General features: G+C 46.2%; 1 non-coding gene and 2 gene segments (V, D, J or C); all 3 read right to left on the reverse strand.

Moving 5' to 3' along the window:
- The window catches only part of LOC136325527 (immunoglobulin lambda variable 4-3-like), a 735,727-nt gene extending 735,559 nt beyond the window's left edge, over positions 1-168 (reverse strand). Inside the window, 1 exon segment of the V gene segment in view lies at positions 70-168. Coding sequence covers positions 70-115 — 46 coding nt within the window.
- Positions 1-27,115, reverse strand: part of LOC136325528 (Ig lambda-1 chain V regions MOPC 104E/RPC20/J558/S104-like) — an 896,106-nt gene that overhangs the window by 723,000 nt on the left and 145,991 nt on the right.
- Positions 11,088-11,163, reverse strand: TRNAG-GCC (transfer RNA glycine (anticodon GCC)). Its single transcript has one exon. It is a non-coding gene; the product is annotated as a tRNA-Gly (tRNA).

Consider the following 27,115-nt stretch of genomic DNA (forward strand, 5'->3'; position numbering starts at 1 on the left):
CCCCTCAGGACAGTGCTTGCAATGATTTATTGGGGGGCAGGACCCCTGAGTTCTGGAGGATGCTCTGACCTGTGGAGAAAACGGGGGGCAGGAGGTAGAAGGGAAGGCAGTTCATGGTGAGGAGGGGTTTCCAGGAGCTCTGCCCTGAGGCTGCGCAGCTGGCACTGGGCTCCCCAAGCTTCTGTCTTATCCTCTCTTCTTGCAGCTCCTGGGGGTGGAGCATGAATGCAAATCTGTCTTCTGTCCCCTAATGTGTCTGTGTGAGCTCTTGTCTGAACCCTGAACTTAACGGCCACCTGCTCATAGTTTCCTGATGTCAGAAGAGGGGCCAGGTGTGGGTTTCAGAATGCAGAGTTAATTTTGCCCAATAGAAGTGTCTTCAAAGGAGCCTCAGTCATGACCTTTGTGCTGAGCACAGTCTGGGGATATTGGACCTGTCAGTCCTGGAGGCAAGTCCCACAGTGCCCCCTAGTGTCTGTGCATAGAAGTGGGACCCTAAAATATTTACCAGTTCTCAAAAACCTAGTACTGTATAAGAATAATGTAAACTATATAAATATTTTATATTTAATTCAAATTGAAATGATAATATTTTCAACTAAGTCAATTAAACAAACTATTGCAAAATTTAATTCCACTTCTTTCTCCTCATTTTTAAAATGTATCTACTGGAAAATTTTAAATTACATATGAGGCTCAACATTTTATTTCAATTATTAGATAGGACTGTACTTCAAAGTCCCTCTATCAGTCGCTTTTGATAAAGGAGAGAGAACTTTTTGGCACCTTAAGAAGAGGCCAGGTCTTAGCTCTGGGAGCACAATAGGAGACCACAGGGTGGAGGAGAAGACCAGAGGCTCGGGCTAGAACCTTGGTTTGTAACCAGATTGTCCACTTTCTAGTTCTGATCTCAGAAAAGTTGCTATGTGCCTCAGCCTCCCTATCTGTACAATGAGGTAAATATGAGAATGCTTGTCTCATAGAGTATTTAAGATTACACAATTTAATAAAATGAAGTGGTATGAATGGTGCTGACATATATTAAGTACATATGAATGTTTACTCCTTTCAATGTCCTTAATTCTTTTCCTTATACTTAATATAAAGCAAAGGCACTAGAATAATGCATAAAGAAAATTATGGAGAAGGAAAGGCTTAGGAGTGGTACATTTGACACTGGAAATATTTCTTGGCAGCATCAAGACACATACACACAAGTTTGCATGCATGCATGTGTGTGCACACACATACACACGCACACACACACTGCCCTTTGCACAAGTCATAAGAGGGCACAACTACCCAACACCCTGTTCTGATCCCCAGAAATAAGGATACTGCAGTTGTAATTAGTTAAGATGAGGTCATACATGAGTAAGGTGGGCACCTAATTGTATTAGACTGGGTGTCTTATAAAAATGGAAATATGGTGGCAGACACTCACAAGTGAGAACATGGTGTGAAGATAGAGGCAGGGTCTACAAGCTGAGAACAAAGATGCGAGCAAATCCCAGAAGCTAGACGAGAGGCAAAGAGCAGACCCGCCTTCACAACCCGCACCACAACCCTGCGGACTGGCCATCTCAGACTGTGGTCCTCAGATCTGTGGAACGGTATCTCTGTTTTCAGCCCCCAGTGGGTGGTGTCTGTCACCACAGCCCCAGCACCTACACAGTCCCCTCTAAGGACATGCTCTCAGGGCATCAGCACAGGGCTGGCCCTTCCAGCTGCTTCTGTCTCTCTGATCACAGCCCTCTGGGTGGGGTCCCTGGCCAGGACTTCCCTCCTCTGAAGGCCTCATCTTCTCCCGGGAGCCTGTCTCAGTCCCCAAGAGCACAGTCTCTGCTGTAACCCAAGGCCTCTGTCCCCCTTTTAGTACCATCTGGGGTTACAGTGAGGAGTAATGTGCAGGGTCTCCCGAGTCTGTCCTGTCCCACAAGAACATTCTGAAGTTTCCAATGTAAGTATCACCAGAAGTGTAAATCATCACTTTGCTGGACCCTGTGTACACACTCTTCCTCACAGTCTGAGTCCAACTGAGATAAAAGTTAATTTAAAAAAAGACATTTTTCTTTTCATATATAGAAGATTGATTCAGATGTTTTTATGATTTGCATGATCCCACTTAACATGTTCAAAATTCAGAACTATTTAGGACAAAGAACTGAAATATCTATTCTTCCCTGACTATGCACCCTCCCGCTTGTCTTACAGATTTCAGACATACCAGTCTGACAATTTGTATAAGCCAATTTTTAATATAATTTTTCCCTTTTCTGTCTGTCTCTTTATATATATATAATAAAATAATTATATTAAAATTTAATAATATAATTATATATAATATATAATATAATATATAATATAGATGAATAATATATATTTATTAGTATATGAGCTATATAAGTCTCTATATAGGTCTATATCTATATGTATACCTATATTTGTATCTATATCTAAATCTATATCTGTATATACATCTATAATTACAATATATGTGTATTTATGTCTGTCTTCTATTGGTTCTGTTTCTGGAAGACCCTAATTTATGGCTATGACTCTTTGTTGTTCAAGGGTTTGTTTTAACAGTAGCTGTAGGGTCCACAGCACTAACCTAACTTTTCAAGGTCAACTTTCCAGTGATGGATTCTGTGTCTCTTCGCAGAGAAGGTAAGATTATCTTCACATGCTCTCCTCTTGCCTCTAACTTCTGTGCTATCATTATCCTACATTTAATTTTGACATTCATTAAAAATCGCCACATATTGTTACTGATATTTGATTTACATGCAGTTATCTTTTATAGACATTAATGTAAGACAGATATAGTGACACTTTCCCTTTACGTATATTCACATTTCTATCTGCTATCATTTTCCTTCTGCTGAAGGGCCTGTTACTATGTTTTGTGGAGCTTCTGGTAGTGATGAATTCTGTAAATTTTCACATAACTGAAAGAGTTTTATTTTGCCTTCACTTTTTAAAGATATTTTCACTGCATTAAAAATTCCAGGGGTATAGCTTTTTTCCAGACGGTGGCTTAGTGGACAGAATGTTGTCTTGGGATGCTGAGGACCCAGGTTTAAAACCCTGGGGTCACCAGCTTGAACATGGGATCATAGACATGACCCCATGGTTGCTAGCTTGAGCCCAAAGGTCACTGGCTTGAAGTCCAAAGTCTTTGGCTTGAGCCCAAGGTTGCTGGCTTGAGCAAGGGGTCACTGGCTAGGCTGGAGTCCCTGGTCAAGGCACATATGAGAAAGCAATCAATGAACAACTAAGGTGCCACAACTATGAGTTGATGCTTCTCATCTCTATCCCTTCCTGTTTGTCTCTCTTCCTTAAAAAAAAAAAAAAATCTCTTTTTAGGGATAGATATTGCTCCACTGTCTTCTTACTTGTGTCACTTCAGTGAGAAATGTGCTTTTTCCATGATGTTTGTCCACCTGCATACGGCATGCATGTTCTCTCTGGCTGCTTTGAATGCAGGTTGTGGCAAAAGTAGGTTTACACTTGTGAACACAGTTTACTCTTGTATTATTTTTAATTGTTGTATCATTTTTCATACAAACAACTATAAACCTACTTTGCCCCATCCTGTATATGGGTGTCTGTATATGTGTGTGTAGGAGTATTTCATTGTTATAACAAGCGTTCCCTAATGACCAATAATGCTGAGAAATTTTTCATTGTTTCCTGGTCACTGGTTTTCAGCAATTTGATTATGATGATTGTCAGTGTTGTTTTCTTTCGTTTCCTGGGCTTCAGTGTTGTTGAGCTTCTTAGATATTTTAGTTATTTTCTCCAGTTTGGAACATTTTGGGGCCATTATTTTTTAAAGCTGTTTTTTACTCAGTCCTACCTGTATGCCTTGGGACTCCAGTTACATGACTATTAAGCTGCCTGAAGTTTTCCTACAAGTCACTGGGGCCCTCTTCACTGCTTTCAGTCATTTTTTTCCATTCATTTTGAATAGTTTCTATTTTTATACCATCAAGTTCACCAGTCCCACTTCTGCAGTGTCTAATCTGTTGTCAGTCTCATCAGTGCATTTTAAAATCCTAGACCTTTCAGCTTTCATCTATGAAAAGTGAGATGGGGTATTTAAATGTCGTCCAAGTGTGCACTTACCATGTTCAATTATCTCACTACCTCTTTAAACAAGTGGAATATTATTAATATTAATATTTTGCAATATCCTTCAACACACTCTGTATAGAGCCTTTTGGGAGAGCTGGGAAGTACGGGTGGACTGGTGACCTCAGATCTGCAGACCTGGACCATACCTGCTGTGGCTGCAATGCTCCTGGGGCCAAACGAGAGTGTGACACTGATGGGGAAGGAGCTTGTGTTTCATTTACCCATGTGCCTGTGCCACTGTGGCTTTCCTTACCATCAATGTCCCATACTGGACACTGACAGCCTTGCCCTGAGCTCAGACTCTGCTGATGGACAGGGTGACCATGTTCCTAGAGGTAGAACCAGAAAATTGGTCCGGGATCCCTGATGGCTGGTTGCTATCAGCATAGATGACCAGCACAGGGGCCTGGCTAGGGTCCTGCTGGTACCGGTGCAAAAAGTTTACATTCTCCATGATATCTCCAGAGCAGGTGATCCTGGCTATTTGTCCCAGGGCCACAGACACCAAGGGCACCTGGGTCAACTCACAGGAAACCACAGAGACTGCAAGAGAAGAGAGCAGAGGGGGTTTGAGGATGAAAAGCACATTCCCATGAAGTCCACTGAGGCTGTGTGAGCTGAGCTCATGGTTTGGGGCAGGCTCAGCTTACAGTTCTATAGGAACTGAACTACAGGCAGGACCGGGGGAGGCATCTGTGTAGAGAGTGAGGAGGGGGAGAAAAATAAAAACTTATGTTCACATAAAAACCATACACAAGTGTTCACAGCACCTGTCTAGTCAGTTCAGGCAGCGTTAACCAAATACCATGAAGTTGCTTAATGTCAGAAGTCTGGAAGAGAGAGAAAGAAAAAAATCACAGGTGTCTTTTTAAAAATAAGGTCATCAATCCTTTCAGATCTTTGCCCTTCCCATAACAAGTCATTTGGTTTTAATTACTTCCTTAGAGCCCTCATCTCCAAATACAGCTACACTGGGGGGGTTAGGACTTCAACATATGAATTTTGGAAGGCACTAACATTCAGTTTGTAGCAGCACCCTTACACATAGTAACCCCAAACTGAAAACAATTTAGATGTCCTTAAGAAATGATGGTTAAACAGACTTTGGCACATGTAAACCATGGAATGCTATTCATCCATAAATAGACTATGGATACACATAACACTGTTCATGAGTCTATGCAGAAATATGATGAGTGAATAATACCAATCACAAATGGTTATACACTGTAGAATTCTATTTATACATAATTTTTCAAAGGACAGAATTTTATTTTATTTTTTTAATTTATTTTTATTTATTCATTTTAGAGAGGAGAGGGAGAGACAGAGAGAGAGAGAGAGAGAGAGAGAGAGACAGAGAGAGAGACAGAGAGAGAGAAGGGGGGAGGAGCTGGAAGCATCAACTCCCATATGTGCCTTGACCAGGCAAGCCCAGGGTTTTGAACCGGCGACCTCAGCATTTCCAGGTCGACGCTTTATCCACTGCGCTACCACAGGTCAGGCAAAAGGACAGAATTTTAGAAGTGAAGAACCAACTGATGGTCGCAGGGGCTAGGGTCAGTGAAGGGTCTGGGTGGGAGGAAGTGGATGTTGTTATAAAAGGGCAATGATGGCTTGACCTGTGGTGGCGCAGTGGATAAAACGTCGACCTGGAAATGCTGAGGTTGCCGGTTCAAAACCCCGGGCTTGCCTGGTCAAGGCACATATGGGAGTTGATGCTTCTTGCTCCTCCCCACACTTCTCTCGCTCTCTCTCCTCTCTAAAATGAATACATAAAAATCTAAAAAAACCCTTTTTTTAAAAAAAAAGGGCAACATGAGGGCTCCACGTGTGATGGAAGTGCTTTGCATCTTGGCTGCTGTGGTGGATACATGACCCTGCACATGGGATAAAAGTGCATAAACACAAATACACAAGCACACACACCCATACACATACACAAGCCCAAATAAACCTGGGGGGATCCAAAATTTTAAAAATATGCAAAGATTTGATCAAAAAAGATGCATATGTGAAAATAAGTACCTGAAAATATGCTCAACATCATAAGTCACTAAGGAAACAAAAAAAAAGACAGAAATGGAACAGGAAAAAAATTGAGAACAGAGTGCGCAACAAAGGAACAGGATAAGACAGGACCAAGATGTACTGGAAGAATTAAACAGAAGGTGATTATGAGGGAGAGATCCAACTTCACCAGACAGACAGACAGACTGGCTGACAGATGCAGAGAGTGATAGTCTTAGAGATGCAGAATGAGCCAAAGAGAAAGGGACAGTTCCTCCTCCCCCCACACTCTCACTTTCGCCCAGCCTGTGTCACACTGTCAGTCACATCAGCTCCAGCTGCCTCCATAGGCAGGTCCTGTGACCTGTGTCAGCTGCTTCCTGGATTTAATTGTCAATAGCTCACCAGGCTTTAATTATTCTCCTAATATAACAGTGACACTATATGATGTCCATTTTGGACATACCAGCTTGACATTCTGGGATCCATCCCAAAATCATGACACAGGATTGGCCTGAACCTGCGCAGGACTCGCTGGTCACCTACCTGTGAGCAGATACCAAACGACTTTGGTCTTCACAGATACTCCAAATTGACTCTATTTTGTGAGTGTGTATGAAACATTCTGGTATTTCAGCTTCCAGAAAAGTTAGCGGAATATCGACCTTTCCACTAATCCTGTCCTTGCTTCCTTCCACCCCTGACAGATGCATTTGAGGCAGATGACCCACAGGGCAGAGACCAGAGGTAGGAGATGGTCAACATATTTTCCCCCTCAGTGTTACCATCCCCCATGCCCTGCTGCTGTCCCAGTGAATAGGGTCCTTGCTTGGCCCTAGAAAAATCCTGTGGGCAGATGTGGAGCCTTTCTTGGCACCACAAGCTACAATTCTAACACAGCTGGAGGACTTAGGTTGTGCTCCACGGTGGTCCTGCCGCAGACCTCCTAACAGGCACCTGCTTCCCTACTGGACCGGCTGTGCTGCCATGTGAGGTCAGGTCTCTGTGTCCGCCCTCCCCTGAGGACCAAATGCTTCCTGCTGCACCTCAGTCCCGATGGGACTCCTGCTTCACTCCATGGTGCACCTGAGTCAATACATTCACTGTTATGACTTCCAGGGTCACCTCTGGAATGCCAAGGTCTATGCTCCTTCTGTGAGCGGAGACCCAAGATGGGAGCAAAGGGTCAGGTGGCTCCTAGGGACATGGTCATCTCAGCCCCGCCACTCTCAGGGTCATGTTCCTGTCTTGGCTGATCTAGTCTCTTCCAGAACCATGTCTACAGACCTGTATTGGAAGAAACCAAACATTGTTTTGTAAAAATGACCTAAATTATGACCATACCTGACTTTCCCTGATGGCCACTCTTGAGGAGGGAGTACAGGGTGATGTGATTTGCAGGGGGAAGATGTAAATGCCTCAGGGTCCTGGGGAGGGACAGGGAGCAGCTCACCCGAAGTCCCTGTGGGAGAAGGAGACAAACAGGGAGGTTTTTAGCCTCACTTCCCTTCTGTCTGTGTCACTGTGGCTTAAGTGAAACGACCATCATATGCATGACTCTCACCACAGATGTACTCAGCCTCGTCCTCAGGCTGGAGGCTGGAGATGGTGAGGTAGCGGTGAGCCCCAGAGCTGGAGCCTGAGAAGCGATCAGGGATCCCGTCCCCCTTGCTCTGGCTTCCGTCACTCTTAATGTACATCACATAACGAGGAGCCTTCCCTGGTCTCTGTTGATACCAGCGAATGGTGTAGGTGCTGTACTCACTGCTCAGGGTGCAGGTGAGCTTGACCGAGCCTCCCAGGGAGGCAGATGCAGATGGGGGCTGGGTCAGCACAGGCAGAGCACAGAGACCTGGAAACACAAAATACAGAAATAATGCCCAGTGCACTCAGACTGCAAGGTCTCTCAGGACTGTGCTTGCAGGGACTTATTGGGGGGCAGGACCCCTGCGTTCTGTAGGACGCTCTGACCTGTGGAGAAAACAAGGGGCAGGAGGTAGAAGGGAAGGCAGTCCATGGTGAGGAAGGGTTTCCAGGAGCTCTGCCCTGAGGCTGCGCAGCTGGCACTGGGCTCCCCAACCTCCTGTCTTATCCTCTCTTCTTGTAGCTCCTGGGGGCGGAGCATGAATGCAAATCTATTATCTTCCCCAACTTGTCTGTCTCAACTCTTGTCTAAGACCTGAGCTTAACGACCTCATGCTGATAAATTTTAGACCTGAGCTTAACAACCTCATGTTTATAATTTTCTGAGGTCAGAAGAAGGTCCAGGTGTTGGTTTCAGAGTGTAGAGTTGATTTTATCAAACAGAACACCCTTTGCACTGAGCACAGCCCAGGGGAATTCAACCTTTCCGACTTCTCAAGGCAAGACCCACAGTGCCCCCTGGTGCTCCCAGGATGAATGTCATCCTCCATGTGTAGCCAGCTCAGCTTACTGACTACTTTGGAGCCTTTAATACAGTGGCTCTCAAACTTTTTGAAGTCGGGGCACATTTAAAATTCTACGAATTGTAGGTGCACTATATACAAATTTCTAAGAAATATTATAATAATTAAGTCAAATATTAAAGAAAAATATAAAGTCCAAGTGTGCTTTTATGATAATTAAATGAAATAAATATGACAAAATTAAATTTATTCTGACATTAAAAAAAAATTTTTGCCTGACCTGTGGTGGCGCAGTGGATGGAGCATCGACCTGGAAATGCTGAGGTCGCCGGTTCAAAACCCTGGGCTTGCCTGGTTAAGGCACATATGGGAGTTGATGCTTCCAGCTCCTCCCCCCTTCTCTCTCTCTGTCTCTCTCCTCTCTCTCTCTCTCTGTCTCTCCCTCTCCTCACTAAAATGAATAAATTAAAAAAAAATTAAAAAAAAAAATTTTATATTACTTTTTTGAGTTATGCTTTTTAGAATTCCTAAAAAAGAGGGGTTAAAAAGTTTAAAAAAATGACAAAATATTATCTTTATATATATATATATATATATATATATATATATATATATATATATATATATACATTCTTAGTAAGACTTAGTAAATTTGGCAGGTCCTGGTGCAAATGTGTTAAGTTTTTCATTCTTGTGTTTATGAGAAACATGAGCCTGATGTGTCCTGGCGATTTCTTCAATGTTGGGGCATATATTTGAAAGGCAAACTCTCATTTCCTTGTCAATACATTGAATAATTCCTCTCTTTTTACTCTTAATTGTGTTAAGGGTAGAAAATCCTGATTCACATAAATAGGATGTTGAAAATTGTAGTAAAATGTTCAAAGCTTTTTTAGATAATGCCACATATTCTTCTTTTATAGAAATCCAAAAGGCTTCAAGAGACAATTCCTTATGTTTAATCATCAATCCAAAACCCCCACCACACATATCGTCTTAACTTTACACCAAACAATTTCACGATTTCAATCCAGAAGACTGACCTCAGAGCCTGACCTTTGAATTCTCTCCCTGCCCTTCCCCTCACCATGCCCCATATACCTCCTTCCCACCCCGTCCCAGGCCTCCTGGGTCCCTGAGTTACAACCCTGTCTTCTGTATCCAAGTGCTGTGTCCTCCCGGAATCTGTTCTGAAGGGCATTCAGATCCTCACAGTGCTGGAATCTGCATTTCCCAGTGACACATAGGTCTCTCTGTGCACAGAACTGATGATGTTCCCTCTGCCCCCTCCATGGCAGATGATATAGGATTACATGTCAGCAAGACATTGGGAATCAGGTTGGCTTCTTATGAAAATTAGATCAGTATTCCTTTTCTAACATGGTCAAGACCACTGAGTTTGGGTAACTGTCAGAATAGAAAAAGAAACCTTTTAATATTAATAAACATGATTGGCAAGATGCGTTGTTGCCTAATACCTCAAATAAATGTATTTGTTTTCAAACCTAGTACCACTGAGAATATAACATAACTAATTCACTCATAAAATGCTGGTGACGTTATATGTAGACATGATGTGTGAGGCATTGTGGTGATTCACACGCACAGACAGAAGGACCTGGTGACTCATTCCTCAGAGTGTGGTGTAAAGAGATAATTGAGATAACAGGGCAGTCACCTGTCTCAGACACACCCACTATTGTTCCCTGCTGAGGTGGTGACACCAGCTCCTCTCTGCCCTTCCCACCTGATGCTTCCATTCGCATTAACTCCCTGGGTCTCCCCACGGGGCCCTGCTGGCTGCTCCTGCAGGCCGGGTCTCACACCTGAGCTGTGGGTCTCATCCCAACACGGGAGGTCACTTGTTGTTGTCATTCTGTGAGTATTGACCAGGAGGTGATGCTCTGCCCATCCAGGATCGCTTTGTTGCGACCAGAGCCATTCTAGCGCCTGAGGCAGAGGCCATGGAGCCATCCTCAGCGCCCGGGCCAACTTTGCTCCAATGGAGCCTCGGCTGTGGGAGGGGAAGAAAGAGACAGAGAGGAAGGAGAGGGGGAGGGGTGGAGAAGCAGATGGGCGCCTCTCCTGTGTGCCCTGGCCGGGAATCGAACCCGGGGCTCCGCACGCCAGGCCGACGCTCTACCACAGAGCCAACTGGCCAGGGCCGAAATTATAGTATTTTTAACTGAGTTAAAATATAAAATAGAATCTAATTCCACCTGTTTCTTCTAATCTTTTATTATTTATTTATTTATTTATTTATTTTTGTATTTTTCTGAAGTTAGAAACGGGGAGGCAGTCTGACAGACTGCTGCATGCGCCCAACCAGGATCCACCTGGCATGCCCACCGGGGGTGATGCTCCGCCCATCTGGGGCATTGCTCTGTTGCAACCAGAGCCATTCTAGCACCTGAGACAGAGGCCATCGAGCCATCCTCAGCACCCGGGCCAACTTTGCTCCAATGGAGCCTTGGCTGCGGGAGGGGAAGAGAGAGACAGAGAGGAAGGAGAGGGGGAGGGGTGGAGAAGCAGATGGGCACCTCTCCTGTGTGCCCTGGCCGGGAATCGAACCCAGGACTTCTGTTCGGCAGGCCGATGCTCTACCACTGAGCCATCCGGCCAGGGCCTCTTCTAATCTTTTAAATGTGACTACTGCAAACTGTTAAATTGTTTTAGAGTAGAATATTTCCCAATTAACTATGATAAATTATAGACGGAAATGGTATAGTCAAAAAACATCTTTTGTATGCACCTTAATTATTCATTTCAATTTTAGCATTTAAGCATTGACATTTTGATGTTAAATAAAAGAATCTTCCAATCATTACACAACAGTGGAAATTTTTCCCATCTGACGTCAGATTCTCTCGCAGGGACCCTTGACCCTAGGGAAGAAGGCGGTTCAGTGAGATGTTTCCCTATACCTAAAAGAAGGGGAAAGGTTCTACATTTACAGGAAATAATCATTTGCAACATAAGAACATTTCTACTAACAGACCCCTTTTACTGGTGACTTGTTTGTGGGGTAGGGTTTCTTTACAGTTTACAATCCCAAGATCTTTTCTTCAGGCCATTGTTAAATTACAAGTTTTATAATTTCCATTGTTTATATAAATAGCCAATATACTTAAAACTTTCTTTTTATGTTTTAAAATAATCCCTCCAAACTTTAATAATCCAGTTTAGTTTTGGTCTCAGTTACAATTCTGACATTATGACTCTTTTCTTAGGGACAGTTCTGAGCCTGAGCTCAATTATTCCAGATTTTAGTACAAGCTTACCTTGCCCACATTCCCTAATCCTTTAATTTTCCATCCAGGGAGAGCCTGCTTATGATACTGAAAGACTTCCAAAATCCAAAGCAAAAGGACAGAGATAAAATCTATGAGATTGTGGCATAAGGTCTATTTTAGACAGACCCAAAGTCCAATCAAATAAATGATAAAAGTTCATCCTTACCCAAAGAAAGACTCCTCCCACTATATGAGGTACAATATGGCCTTTCTAGCAAAGAGATCTGCCCAAGAAAATATGCTGACAACTTTCAAACTTCAGTTAAGCCAATAAAACAGGATTCCTTAAACCACATCCTGTGAACCACCTCTGGCCCTTCATCTGTTTTTGTATGGCTTTCAAGCTGAGAATATTTTTTTTACTTTAAAATAGTTACAATTTAAATTGCTTTCTAAGTACATACATAATACTCTCTGGTCCTTTAAGCAAAAGTACCAACTCCTAAAATACAGAGAACACTGGGACATTTGAGAAGATACTCAACTGCAAGAATAGGAGAAATACAAAATAAAATTATCCCTAGATGCCATTTTGCATCTAAGGTTGGAAAGATTCAGATATTTGTTTATGGCTTTGTAGATCGGCACAACCCTGTGGAGGAGAATGTGACAATAATAGATGGACGTTACAAACACACATCTCTTTGACCCAGCAATTGTATCATACTTGTCAAAAAAATGTATCCTATAGTCATTTTCACACAGGAACCCAAAGATATATATACATTTTTTCATTGAAGTGTTATTTGCAAGATCAAAGCCTTGGTGACCATCGTTAGGGTCCAGTTGGTTAAAACACTAGTGTGAAACACTCTGTAGCCTTATAAAGGATGGAAAAGTCATGTTTGCCTTGCTGTTTCTGGAAGGATGTACAAGACATGCTGCAATGATGTTCTTTCATACGGAGAACTAGGGCACTGCCCATTCTGTAAAGTCTGATGTGGCTTCAGTGGAAGCAAGAGTCTGAGAGAAGAATGTGAACCCATGTGATTTCTTGAAGAGAAACCAAAGAGGGAGACTGGGGATCTGGGTAGGGAAGGTACGAAGGACAACTCTGGACTCTGCCAGATCCTCTTGGGAGCTCTGGAGCATAAATTGCACACCATAAGGCGTGACCCCTTTAAGGTGAAGGGATCAGGGCTTGTTTGCTCCTGCATCAGTCAGTCATTGGCTACAGAAGAGACTTGGCAGCTTCCAGTCACCTCTTTACCAGGCAACTTCCGCATTCAGAGACGCGTGCACATCTCCAGAGAAGGCTATCTGTGTGAGCCCTTAGCCAGAGCGCCCTCTATTGCTGGGACATGGGCATACCAACTGAGCTGCAGCACCTATAGCGCCCACAACTGGTACCATTTAAAAATTTTCTGCTGATGTGCATGTATTATGTAGTGTTCCAATTCAAATTGATTAAATTTATTTTAAAGAACTGCTTAAATTCCCAAAAGTCCCGTGACCCCAAAGAATGAAAATTAGACCCCCTTTACACCTGTTCCTTTTTGCACTGAATGCTAATGAAGCAGCATCCACAGTGATCTGGACGAAATATATTTGTCCTCAAGAACATTATACCAAATCCAACCAGTGACTAGTGAGCAGATTTGGGTATTGGCGGGTTTCAGTCCCTGCCCAGAGTGAGATTTCCTTTCTGCTTATGGTGCTGGTACACTGGATTGAACATGTTGATGTTTTTGATGTAGCTTCCTCTTAGAAGTTGTCACTGTGAAGCAGGTGCATTGTACCAGACTACGCAGAAGTACTCAGCCTCATCCTCGGGCTGCGCCCCAGCGATGGTGAGGGCAGCTCGGCCTCCGAGGATGGAGCCTGAGAAGCGGTTGGGAACGGATGCCGGGCGTTTGTCCGTGTGGTGTATGAGCTGCAGAGGAGCTTGGCCAGGTTTCTGCAAGAACCATCCTGGAGCATTTCCAGTCGTCACAGGTCCCGTACTCATAGAGCAAGTGAGAGTGACCGTCAATCCTGGCATCACTGTGAGGGAGGGCTCCTGAGTCACTACAGGCTGGGAGCTGACAGCTAACGAGAACAGGAAGAGATGCCCATGAGCCACGCAGGTAGGGCGACTCTTCCATGTGACCCCTTGTTCTTGCCACCTCCCCAAAGCCCAGGGAGTCTGCCCTGACCTGTGCAGAGGCTCATGAAGAAGACAGCGGCCCAGGACATGTTGGTGACGCTCTTACAGATGGTTCCCTAAGGACCTCGCAGCTGCGCTGGACTCCTCCAACTTTAAGTCTCCTCTTTCTCCATCTCTTCAGTAAAGGATGGTCTTCATGCAAATTCCCCGCCCAGTTTCCTGCTTGCACCAGGGCTGAGCCACAGCTGGGTAATTACCCTGCTAGGTGAAGGGGGAGGGGGAGGCAGACAGGGGTGATGAGGGCTTTGTTTGTTTTCTTTCTTCCTGTCCTCTGCGTCCCTGAAAGGGAGGGTCATCACAGCTGCCCAGGCACGCTTGGTGAACACCTATGGAAAATGCAAATGCTCTCAGTTGAAAAGCTTCCCAGCTGGGCCCAGGTTCCCACCAACAGAGACTCCATCCCACAGTGCCCCCTGCTTCTCACACACCCCAAAGTCTCCTTTCCCAAATGATACTCAGGCCTGATAGATTCAACGCTAGGTCTCTGGCTGAATTCTCCTAAAACCTCAGTCCTTTCTTGAAAGTCTCCAAGTAAAACCACTCCTTTTCTGATCCAACGTACCTTCTCTGGGTCCATCTGAGCTTATAAGTCCTAGACTCCAGCCAGACACTCTGTCAAATACTGTCTGTGCCCCCTGGGTGCATTTTGTCAGAAAGAGGTGCAAGTGCTCATTAAGAGGTTTCTTTTTTGGTTCTCCCAGAATCCTGGTCTTTCTGGACTAGAAGAGACAGGGAATGTGGAAGTATGTGGTGGGTGTTTCTTTACCAAGGCTTCTTCCAATCGTCGTGGAGCCACCGAAGGAGGGGAGGATGGATTGGTGGGTGCGACCCTATTCTTTGGGACGGGGTTGGATATTTTAATCACATTTTAACATTCTCTTTAACTCAGTCAGAGGTTGGCTGCCACATTGTAACATGGCTCAGTCAGCTTCAGGGGTTTAGGCCTGGGAGACGGAGGCACCAGTATGTCTCTGGGGATTGCTTCCTGAAGATTTGTGCCTTACATGGAGCCCAAGCACTCCTTAGGAGGTGACAATGAATAATTGCATGAGAAGAGAATAAGAGAGGAGAACTAATAGAGCTATTTGCTTAATATATGTATACACACACACACAAAATATTTGTAATAAAATAAAGACGACATACTCATGACAATTACAGTCTTAATTTTATTTTCTTAAGAATGATAGGAGGGAAGATAGAAAGACAGACTCCTATATGCGCCCCAACCAGGATTGATCCACCCGGCAACCACCATCTAGGGCTGATGCTCAAATCAACCAAGCTATTCTCAGTGCTGAGGGCCAATGCTTGAACCAATTGAGCCACTAGTTATGAGAGGATAAGAGAGTGGAGATAGAGAGGGAGAGGAAGAAAAGCAGATGGTTGCTTCTTACGTGTGCCCTGACTGGGGACCGAACCCGGGACATCTCCAATGGGCTGACACTCTATCCACTGAGCAAACTGGCCAGGGCCTCCATGCTTATTATAAGTGGTTGATTAGAAGTATCCAACACTGACAAACTGCTTATCCCTATAAACAGTTCAGGACATGGACTATCAGTGCTCCCTTTCCTAATGGAACCAGAGGCATTTTAGCATCATTAAATCTAATCAGATTAAACAGCCCATTTCAGAAACCTCAGACTCAATACAGAAAACTCATCATTAAAATTCTGGTTCTTTGGAATGACTCTGGGTAGCAAAACCTGTATTAAATCTGTGTTAGTCAGGGTTCTCCAGATAAACAGAATATATATAATAAAAAAATTGGTTCACATAGTGTTGGAGGCTGAGAAATCCCATAATTGACTATGAGCTGGAGAACCAGGAAAACCCGTGATAGAATTCAGCCTGAGTTGAAAGACCAGAGAACTGGGGGCTGATGGTGTCAGTCCCAGTTGGAGTCCCCAAAGTGAAGACCCAGCAGTGCCAATGTCTGAGCACAGGAGAGGATGGATGTCCATGTTTCAGCAGAGAGAGCAGATCTCTACCTCCTCCCCCTTTTTGTTCAATTCAGGCTCTCAAATGATAATCAACAGCACTGACAGGGCGAACTGCTTTCCTCAGTCTACAGACTCAAGTGCTAATCCATTCTAGCGATATCTTCACAGATAACGAGAAATGATGTTTTGCCAGTTCTCAGGGCAACTTGCAGCCAAGTTAACCCATAAAATGTAACACATGACATTTACATTCACAATGCTTTTGGAAGCTGGAAAGAGTGGCACATTTAGGAAGCACGTTGCACAGTCAGAGGGGAAGCGGTCATTGTCTTAAGGCAATAAACCCAAGAGCGTATTTCCAACTGGGAATCGTGGTAGGGAGAGGAGTTGAGAGGGAAGTGAACTCAGGCTGTGCAGGCTGAGCCCCCTGCTCAGGTTGGGGAAGTATCTTGAGCAAGGAGGGAGCCCGGGAGCACAGGGCAGGTTTGGGTTTCACTCCCCCAGGAACTTACACCATGGTGGAAAGTGACACGGTTTGAATACGAGCCCCAGTAATAATCAGCCTCGTCCCCAGACTGGGGCCCGGAGATGGCCAGGAAGGCAGTGTTGCCAGACTTGGAGCCAGAGAAGCAATTAGGGATCCCCCAGGGCCGAGTGTTGACGTTATATATCAGGAATTTGGGGGCCATGCTGGGTTGTTGTTGGTACCAGGAGACATAGTTATAACTTCCAGTGTCACTGCTGCTTCCAGCACAGGAGATGGTGACTGTCTGGCCCAGATCCCCCGACAATGAAGGAGGCTGAGTCAGGGCAGACTGGGCCCAGGACCCGAAAAGAAGAAAAACACACTTAGTGCTGAGTTCAGTGCTGGAACCCAAGTGAAGGTGGAAAAGGACAGCCAAGTGTTCCCATGGTTCCTTCCCTGGAGGCCTCCCCTGTGCCCTGAGTGAGGAGGGGGAGGAGGAGCAGAGCCCAGCTCATGGTGGAGAAGCCCCAAGAGTGCTACCTTCTGAGACCCCGAGCCTGAGCCTGGCTCCCCTCTTATTGCCCCCCCCCCCGCCCCAGAGGAGGGAGGGGCCTCCATGCAAATCTGCTTCCATGGTCTCTCTCTTCACCTTGCTCTCACCTGGTCCTTGATTCCAGATGCTTTGCATTCCTGGGCAGTAGAGCCAATCTGAGGGATTAAATCTTTTTTACATGTATTTTCTAAAACTGAGCCCATAACTTTGCCCAGGAAATGCAGTCTGTCTTAAAAGGTCCCCATCCTTCCTGCTGTGAGTGTTATAATGTGGTTGGCTGGCTAAATAATCCCAGTCTTACTCTGTTCTGTGTGGGTGGAGAGTGACGACAGGGTTCAGATGGGCTGGGATTAGAAGAAACCTAATCAATTTTCTTCCCAGGCACCAAAGACAGAGCTGGTGGCTGTTCATGTCCCTCAACCATCTTTCTAACCTCCTCAAGAGGATGGCTCCTCATCCTATCTGTTTCTTGCCTCTGCACTACTCTGAGGCTGAGACTGGGGACATTTGTGGTCTTTCCTTGCAAACAATTTTGAAGCAGTACAGATTGGGGATACTCTTATCTCCAATTCCCCCTTAGGAGGAACTCCGTTGGAACCATTTTCTGGGACCTGATTCAGACCAGGATAGAGCACAGCAATGATTTCCCTCAAACCCAGGCCCTCACTGCCACCTGGTGGCTAACAAAGTCAGATTTCCCTGAGAACAGCAGGAGGTGCACAAAGCAGGTGTGTGCTTCTCACTCTGCCCTAATAATATCAAGATGGGATTTGCCTCTGGGGACATTTTGTACAGGGCAAGAGGAAGCTGACATGATACCAAAAAAAAAATCATGAGAAAATGTTTTTCTTTTGAACTTCATGGTAGAAGGAGAGAAGAGAGGAGAGGAAAGGGAATTTTGGGCCATGCAGCCTGAGTCCCCCGCTCAGGGTGTGGAAGCATCTCCAGAGCAAGGAGGGCACAGGGCAGGTTTTGGTCTCACTTCCCCATGGACTCAGACCACTGTGGAAAGTGTTACTGCCTGCATATGAGAAACAGTGATAATCAGCCTCGTCCTCAGACTGGAGCCCAGAGATGATCAGGAAGGCCTTGGTGCCGGACTTAAAGCCAGAGAAGCGATCAGGGACCCCTGAGGGCCGTCTATTTGTATAATAAATCAGAGGTTTGGGGGCTGTGCCCAGGCGCTGTTGGTACCAGGAGACATAATTATAACGCCCAATGTTATTACTGCTTCCAGCACAGGAGATGGTGACCGACTGGCCCAAAGTCCCGGATGCTGAGGGAAGCTGAGTCAGGGTAGACTGAGTCCAGGACCCTGAAAAGAGCAAAAACACACTCTGGTAAGTTTAGTGCTGGGGCCCAGATGAGTCTAAAAGTGGAGACAAAGGATCAGCCCAGATGTCCCTGTATCCCTTTCTGGGAGGCCTCACCTGTGCCCTGAGTGAGGAGGGTGAAGAGGAGCAGAGCCCAAGCCATAGCAGAGATGTCCCAAGAGTGCTGCCTTCTGACACCCCTATCTTGAGTCTGGCTCCCCCAGACCTCTCTTATCCCTTCCCCTGCCTCAGAGGAGGGAGGGGCTTCCATGCAAATCTGCCTTCTGCACCTGCCTCTCCCTATCTCCCTCAGACCTGGCCCTTGATTCTAGACATTCTGCACACTAGACAGAGCTTAGCAGAGGGATTAAAAGTCTGATCTGTATTTTCTGAGTCAAGACAGGTAGAGTCCATGACAGTGTCCAGGAAATGGAGACAATTTTGGATTCCCTTTTCCTTCCTATAGCAAGGGTCATTGTGGTTCCTAAGGAATCTTAGAACTTCAATTTGTTGCTCTGAGTGATGAAGGTGAGGACAAGGTCCGAGGCAGACTGGAAAAGAGCCAGTTGCTCAGTTTCCAGGGAAACCGGCAAAGCTGGATATTTCTCATTTTTCTTCAAACCTCCTTGGTCCTCTCAAAGGATGGGTTCTCATGCATTGATCTGTGCATTGGCCTGAAGCTGGGTCCTGAGTCTGAGCCCAAGCCCTGGGGTGCATTTATTGGACCTTGAATAAAGACCTTATTGGGGTATATTGAATTTGGGGCCTGTTGGTCAAATAAGTTTGTAAATATTATATATATGTTTGCTCACTTATAGTTTGCATTGGGTGTGGGAGACAGGCTGTAAGCAGGCAGAATCCTTATAGCCTAAGGCTTAATTTTAAAACTAAGCTTTTCCCCACACCCTTGACTGTTGCATGATAGGGGTGGTGCACTCTCATGAGGAATCCCATTTATGCCTCAGATAAGTGGCTTTGTATCAGAGATTTTCTTATTTGTAGATTGGCTTAAAGGTATAGATTTCTACACTATAAAATGGGGCAGACTGGGGTTTGCTCTCTCTCTCGGTTCCTGAGATTAGCATTAGAGAGGAGAGAAGAGAAAGGCCATGTGGAGGAGAGGAGAAGCAGCCAAGATGGTGGAGTGCTGAAGGAGAAGCCAGTTTGTGCAGAGTTTGTGCAGAGAGAAGGAGGTGGAGAACAGAGGTGAATAAGGCTGGTGAGGTAGATACCTTTGATTCTAGGAAACTCAGATACGTCAGAGGCTTTGGAGGCCCTGAATGGAAAGGGAAGTTTTTTCCCACTGTGTGTATTTCTTACCCACCGGGTGCAAGCTAGGATTAAAGCTTATGGCCCACTAGTTCTTGGCTTTGTTGTTTCATTACCGTCTGTCCAAATCTAATGTGAACCTGCATGGGCCAGGTGGCTGTGAAGGTGGCTGTGGCTACTGGTTTTACAGGGCCTTACCCCCACGTCCTTTTATAGATGCTCAGAAGGACACAGCTCCTAGGACTTCCTTCATACAGTTCAGGTTAAACCAAGGCAAAGACGTTTCCCAAGTCCAGGACTTCCCTGCCCTCTGGTGGCCCTTGATGGTGTAACATGAGCACCAGGGAAGTACTGTGTTTCCCCGAAAGTAAGATAATGTTTTATATTAACTTTTGCTCTTAAAGACACATTAGGTCTTATTTTCAGAGAAGGCCTTATATTTCTAAGCTTGAAAAAATTGCACTTAGGTCTTATTTTTGGGGGATGTCTTATTTTCAGGAAACAAGGTAACTAAGAGCTGGAAATCTCTGCTCTGCTCCTATGCCTAATACACTGGACGGATAATAAAACCAACCCCAGCAGGAAGGTTGCATAAGAGAAATGAAATGGAGACCCTGGATGGGTAGCTCAGTTGGTTGGAGCATCATCCCAATATGCCTCTCTCTCAAAATCAATAAAGTAAAAAAAGTTTTAAAAGAAATGGTTTTTTTTTAAGTGTTAAATTAACTCTTAAAAAAAAAAGGTATAAAGAAAGAAAGGTGCTCCTCAACAGGAAATCCTTAAGAGGTTCTAAGAATGAGAGAACTATGAAGTGTTGGCTACTTCCCTGAGAGTGAGTGTCATATTTTGATTTCTTCATGGGACCTGAGACAAACCTAGGGCTTTCATGCTCTAGATCAGGGGTCTCAAACTCGCTGCCCGCGGGCCGCATGCGGCCCGCCGAATAATTTCATGCCGCCCGCAGACTAATCCACAAAGTTCAAAATATTTTGGATAAAATTAAGTAAGCCTAGGGGCCTACTTGTATTTTTCATTTCTCTAGCATCCTAGCTAGATATTAGCTTAGTTAACAGCAGTTGTGATGCAAACTACAGTTTCTGGTCGTTTTGTGACACTGAGTAAACTGCATGTACGATTGTGCTTGTTGTACTGATTTTTTTTTGTTTTCAACTGCAGTGAGAAAGGTGTTGCGTAACAGTTGCCTTTTGTAGACCTAGTGCGGCCCGCAGAACGGGTGTGATCTTGCTCTGCGGCCCACATGCTGAGTTGAGTTTGAGACCCCTGCTCTAGATCCTGAAAGTATCACTCTGCCATTGAGTTGTGACAGAAGAGACAGGTAAATGAGTGGAATTCCATCAGTTTAATGGATAAATAAAAAGAGGTATCTCCATACAATGCAATATTATTTGGCCATGATAAGAGATGAAGTCTTAATATATGTTCAGCGTGAATGAACCTTGGGAACCCTTTGATAAATGAGAAAAATCAAACACAAACAACCATGGGATGATTCCATCTATGTGCAATGTCCAGAACAGGCCAATTCATAGAGACAGAAAGTAAATTAATAGTTGTGAGGGGTTGAAAAGGATAGGAAACTGGGAAGTGACTGCTAATGGGTGAAATTATAGCATGTAATGGATGCACACAGTTACGAACGTAATAAAAACCACTGAATTATGTATGTGAATTCTAGAAAAAAGGTATTAAAATTAGGTGCTGGTAGATACAACTTACTCTCAAATGAATCAGAAAATGAAAGGGGTGTGTGTGTGTGTGTGTGTAAGGATCCTCACCCACCCAAATCTCACCGTACCTCCAGAAGCCTGACTTTTCTGACCTAAAGGGACTGGCTGGCATAAAGGCACCAAAATCTGCCACTTTGCGGAGTCCAGGTCCCCCACTCCCCCTGGTGGCGCCAGAGGAGATCCCCACGATTAAGAGGCGCTTCTCTGAGAGGCGAATACCAGGCTCCGAGTGCTGCCCCGCCACCTCGCCTCAGCTTGTTGCCCGGTTTTCTCCTCCGGGGCGTCCCGCCCGCATTTTCAGTTTGCAGGCCCAGCTGGGACTTTGTCCAGAGGGATCTGCTGGTGACCAGAAGAGAAGCCCGGCATTGGGAGGAGCGGACACTGACTTCGCCTAAGGACAGGGGGAGGTGAGTGCTCTGACAGAGCAGAGCGCAGGGCAACCAAATCCAGGGCCAGACTGCGGAGTTCGCTCTGGAGAGGGGACAGTCCACTGAATCTGACTGGGTGCCCCTCAGCCCAAGGGATGATAAACATGGTCAATCCAAAGGGTAGGGGACATTGGACTAGCCAACAGCAGGGACATTTTTTCTAAACATGAGAGGTGGGAAGCAAGACGGGTGTGGGAGGTGACAGTGGCACCCCACAGCCCACACCCCACCACAGAGGGAAAGGAGTCGCCCAAGGGTGGAAGGGGCGGGTAAATTGGGGGGAGCGTCACAGGCCTCCCTCTTCTCCCTCAACATAACTAGAGCCCCCCCCATCCCACCCACCCCAACTCCACCCACCCTCTCCCATCCCCTACCCCTTCCTGCCACCCCCCCCCACCGCAGCTTGGTGGGCGTGGCCCCAGGCACCACCTTCTCCCCACCCTCACAAACCCCTTTTGGGGTCCCTGGGCAACCCCACTCGTGATTTCCGGATCTCGCGAGATTTTGCCCAAGCTGTACCGGAAGGCAGGATTGGCCAGATGCTGCTGTTTCCGTTGGAGCTTCAGGAAACTTGCTGAGTCAGCTACGCCTCTTTCCCTCCACCCACCGCGCCGGAGACCTCGTGGCGACGGGCAAGGGCTGTAGAAAACGTAAGTTCAAACCCTGGTTTCTCCATTTTCTCACTGGGTGAACTTGCGCTAGTCTCTGGAAACCCTCAAGCCCTCCTTTGCCTCCATTTTCCATCTGAAAATGAGTCACTGCAACGGGGATTTGGATGGAGTCTTCATGTAATAAGGCGGTTTATTCGGAGGAGCCCAAGCCACGTGCTTCGTAAAGGTGGCTGCAGGTACACATTTTAGACGTAATAATTGATCGAACTCTGGCATCTGCGTTTATTGTTTGATCTCGTCCGGCCGTGTGTGCACTTGGGATGTGGTGGCTGTCCTGGGAATCTGGCTCCTCTGGAGGTGCCAGCGAGTGGGGAGCATAGTAGGGGCTGAAATGTGGCTGCAGGACGGTGGGAAGGGTCGCTTTTGACAGAGCACATGGTCTTTCACTCAGATTGTCCTCTGGTTCAGCCAGGGAAAAATTGGTGGTCAGGCCTTGGCCGGTTGGCTCAGTGGTAGAGCGTCGGCCTGGAGTACGGGGGACCCGGGTTCGATTCCCAGCCAGGGCACACAGGAGAAGCGCCCATTTGCTTCTCCACCCCCGCCCCTCCTTCCTCTCTGTCTCTCTCTTCCCCTCCCGCAGCCGAGGCTCCATTGGAACAAAAATGGCCCGGGCGCTGGGGTTGGCTCCTTGGTCTCTGCCCCAGGCGCTAGAGTGGCTCTGGTCGCGGCAGAGCATCGCCCCCTGGTGGGCAGAGCGTCACCCCTGGTGGGCGTCCCGGGTGGATCCCGGTCAGGCACATGCGGGAGTCTGTCTGACTGTCTCTTCCCGTTTCCAGCTTCAGAAAAAAAAAAAAAAAATTGGTGGTCAGTTTGGAGCCAAGAGGTGATTCCCACTGAAAGTGCAAGATCACGTCCCCAGTTTTCAATTTCCTAAGCACTGTTCTCAAAGATTTTCGTAGGAGCCCATGGCTTCTTAAGTACACGTGTTAACACACTATCTCCTTGTTTTTGGAGCGTTTTGGTTTTTTCTCTCAAACTTGGGTGAACACAGGTTGTGAGGCCTCAGGAGACCAGAGAAACCAAGCCAGTGTGAGCCGGACCAGAGTGGACAGAAGACATCTTCAGGTAAGCTAGTCCCTTCAGCGTCTGGGGTGTCTGGAGAAGCCTTGTCACCCCCTCTGTTTTCATGGTTGTGGATTAGGTAGAATTAGGTAGAACTGCATCCTGAGGTCCCTCACGGGGGAGAAGAAGCAGAAGCAACTGTTATATTCTCAAGCCATTTCCCCAAGAGGACATTTGTCCTAGTGTTTTATAAGAGGGGAGAAAAAAAAGAAGAAGCAACTGTAGTGTGTTAGGGACCCCGTTTACAAAGCCACGGTAACATTCAGGGACTGCTTGGGGTGAAGGAGCAGGGCCACAAACCTGACTCCTGTTAGGTGTGAAGTAGGTTTTGGTCTCACTTCCTCTTGAGCTTGGACCACCAAGGAAGGATAAGGGATACTCTTTGAAGTACAGTAACAGTAGTACTTTCTCTGGCTGCAGCCCAAGGAGATCAGGGTGGCCTTGGAGCCAGAGAATGGGGCTGGAAAATGGATGACCTCATGCACTGGGAGTATTGAACGGCACACAGGTGCTGTTGGTACTGGGACACCTGCTGCGTCCAGAGCAGGACAGGGTTACTATCTGTGTCAGAGCCACACTGAGGGTGGCTATGTCAGGGCAGACTTAGCCCAGGACCCTGAGAGAGAAGGTCAAGGTCATGACTCCAGAGGAGTTTGGGGCAGAGAGAAAGAAGGATCAGCCCCAGGCTGCCAGAGGTCCCCTCTTTAGTGTGTCTCACCTGTGCAGAGTGCAAGGAGGATGAGCACAGCCCGTGCCATAGAGGGGACACTTAGAGCTATACCTTGTGTGGCCCTAGCACTGGGCTGGACTCTCCATGTCCCACCTTCTTATCCTCTGCCTCACGTGGGGGAAGGGCCTCCATGCACATCTGCTTCCCAGATCTTGCAGGTGACACCCATCAGCGAATTTGCTTACTTTCAGGTCTTTCTGGTGTCTCCCTGGAAATCTCACACAATCCCCTCTCCCATCTATCTGGAAGACCTCACAGAGTCCATAGACCTCAGCTGAGTACAGACCTGCCGAGCCCCTGAACTGTGGTGGGTGATGTCACCTGAATGGAGGCTCTTGTTCTCTGCCCATGTCCATGACCTTGTCCACTGCTGCCACATGGAGAATGGGATGTACCCATTCTCCAGTGACTTCTCGAGTGACTCCCATTAGGCTGACATGAGTGATCGCCATAGAAGCCCTAGATCAGGAGCCAGGGGCCTTTGTTCTTTTTTTCTTTCTTTTAATTTGTTGATTTTCGGCGGGGCGGGGGGGGGGAGAAGGAGAGAGAGAAACATTGATTTTGTTGTTCCATCTATTTTCTGCATTTGTTGGTTGAGTCTTGCATGTGCCCTGATTGGGTATCCAACCTGCAAACTTGGTTCATCAGAATGATACTCCAGCTAACTGAACTACCTAGCCAGGCAGGGGCCTTGTTCTGTGTTACCCTCCCGTGGCCCATTCTGAGCGTGGGTGCAGGTGACTCACTCTTCCAAGCCTCAGTTACTGCATGTGGAAAGGGAAAATTGACTTAAGCCCAGTGTTTCATGCTTTGAGAGAGAAATGAGACTAGGAAAGTGAAAGACTTTGTTAATTTCTTAAATTCTACCAAACCGAGAAATTACTTTTATTTATCATCATGATTCAGAATCCAGCTTCAAGCTCACACTCCCTATCTCCCAGGGAAGTGTAAGTGAAGAACATGATTGTGACAAAAAGAATGAAGATGTCCTACAGGAAGCAGTGGGGGCAGAAATCTTCAGACTGAATGACCTCGCTCAGAGATAGGCCCCAACATGGAAATCAGGAAGGATAAGGCCTTGGGAGCCTATCCAAACTCAGCAACGTGACAGTTCACTAGGGCATGGAAGAGTCTCACTCTGTATTGAAATTCTATGACCAGAACAATGCCAAGCCATGTTAAACTACTCTTGAACACCTTTTACAAAGACACAAAACAGTTTAATTTTCAACATTTAAAAATCACAGTGTACTAAACAGTAATTTTACTATTTTATTTATTTACATATTTATAACAGATTTTTTAATGTTTTGACCAAAATAATTGTATGGCCATCAAAAATTGTAACTTTGTGGATTACTAATATTGCTTGGCACAGTTTTACGTGTTTTTTTTTGTGCCTTGCTCTACAGTTCAAAGCAAGATCAGCCTGTGATTTATTTTTCAACTCACTTGTTTTTCATTTGTCAACTCAATAGAATGCAAGGTTCATGCCTCAGAGATACCGAGAGGAAGACCATGCAGTTTTCACAGGGTATCTCTTCCTGTCACACAGAATAACCATTGGTATCCCCCTAGGCACTCAGCAAATGGTTTTGAGTATATCAAGGATCGAAGAGAAAGGAGTCTGGCTTTGGCGGGAGGGGTTCAGCTGACCTGGACACATCCCTGTGAACATGTCCACTCTGCCCCAGGGCCTCCTGCCAGCACTCAACACAGGACGTAGTGGGTTTTCCTGTTGAACGTGAAGCCAGTGCTTCTGTAACTCTGAAGTTTATTGCACCCCCTCCAGTGGATCAGATTGCAGTGGAATGTGCTAGACAGGCACCTGGTTTTACTCTCAGCCACAGTGACCATCCTGTGGCTTGGAGTTGCACGTTTGGGGTTAGTTGGATGACAGGGATACAGGACCAGACCCCATTCTCTCTTCCTCTTCTCAGAAGCACAATTCTTACAGTCTGATGAGGCTGTTGATAAGGCTGAAGTACAAAAATCTTGAGCATCTGTCTTCAAGGCCAGATGTCAGGCTGGGGCCCTCCCCTTCCCTCTAGATGTCTCCGCATCTGTGTGTCCAAGATCGGTGCTCTCCACTTTCCCTCCTTGCTCCACACTCTCCAGTGGCATTGTTCTCTGTGCCCGAGGGGTGGAGGTGGGAAGACAGTCACTGGAAACTCACACAGGCCAGGGAAACCAAAGCCAGGCCCTCAGGGCACTTCCAGCCCCCAGGTTCAGGCCCACAGCCCTCCTCCCCTCGACTGTAGTCTCGGACACAAGTCTCCAGCATGTAAGGAATACAGCATGATCAGAGTCAGAAAATCTAGCCCCTGCTCTGCTATCATTTCCCTTTTCTCCCTCATTCTCAGTTCCTTGTGGGATTCTTTGGGCCATTCCCTGTCCAGTCCCTCCATTCTACCAGCCTGGAGTGAGCCCTCAGCCTCTCCCTCCCTCACTGTGCCTGTAGAAGCACCTCTGGTGGCATTAAATAGTTGGACCCAGGTGACTTGGGCATCAGGGATGTCCTCCTTGGGGAGGAAAAAATAGGAACAATCCCTGTTTAGGTCTAGATGTTATTGGATCTTAAAGGAAACCAGGTCTTGTTGAGTACAGGAAGTGCAGGTAGTGCCAGCAGAGCCTTTTGATTTTTAAAGAGGCACGGAGTGCAAAGTATTTCAGGGTAAGAAGCGAACTGACTCCAGAGGGAAAGAAGATAATGGGATCTTGTCTGATTGAAGGCTGGGTTAAGAGAGCTGAAGATTGGAGAGCCCTGGCTTCTGGACCCCAGGGCCTCTGAAGGCCAGCAGAGTTGGGAGCTTCCTCTGGAACTCGGGAAGAGTCATCTTCCGGCATTTCTGGTTCCTCATTGAATCCAGAAAAGCAGCTGGGACTTTGTTTTATTTTTCTTCTACACTTTATAGCTTATGATGTTCTCCAGAACAGCTTACAAGAATTGAGA

The sequence above is a fragment of the Saccopteryx bilineata genome, chromosome 2 (assembly GCF_036850765.1).
Source record: "Saccopteryx bilineata isolate mSacBil1 chromosome 2, mSacBil1_pri_phased_curated, whole genome shotgun sequence".
Lineage (NCBI taxonomy): Eukaryota > Metazoa > Chordata > Mammalia > Chiroptera > Emballonuridae > Saccopteryx > Saccopteryx bilineata.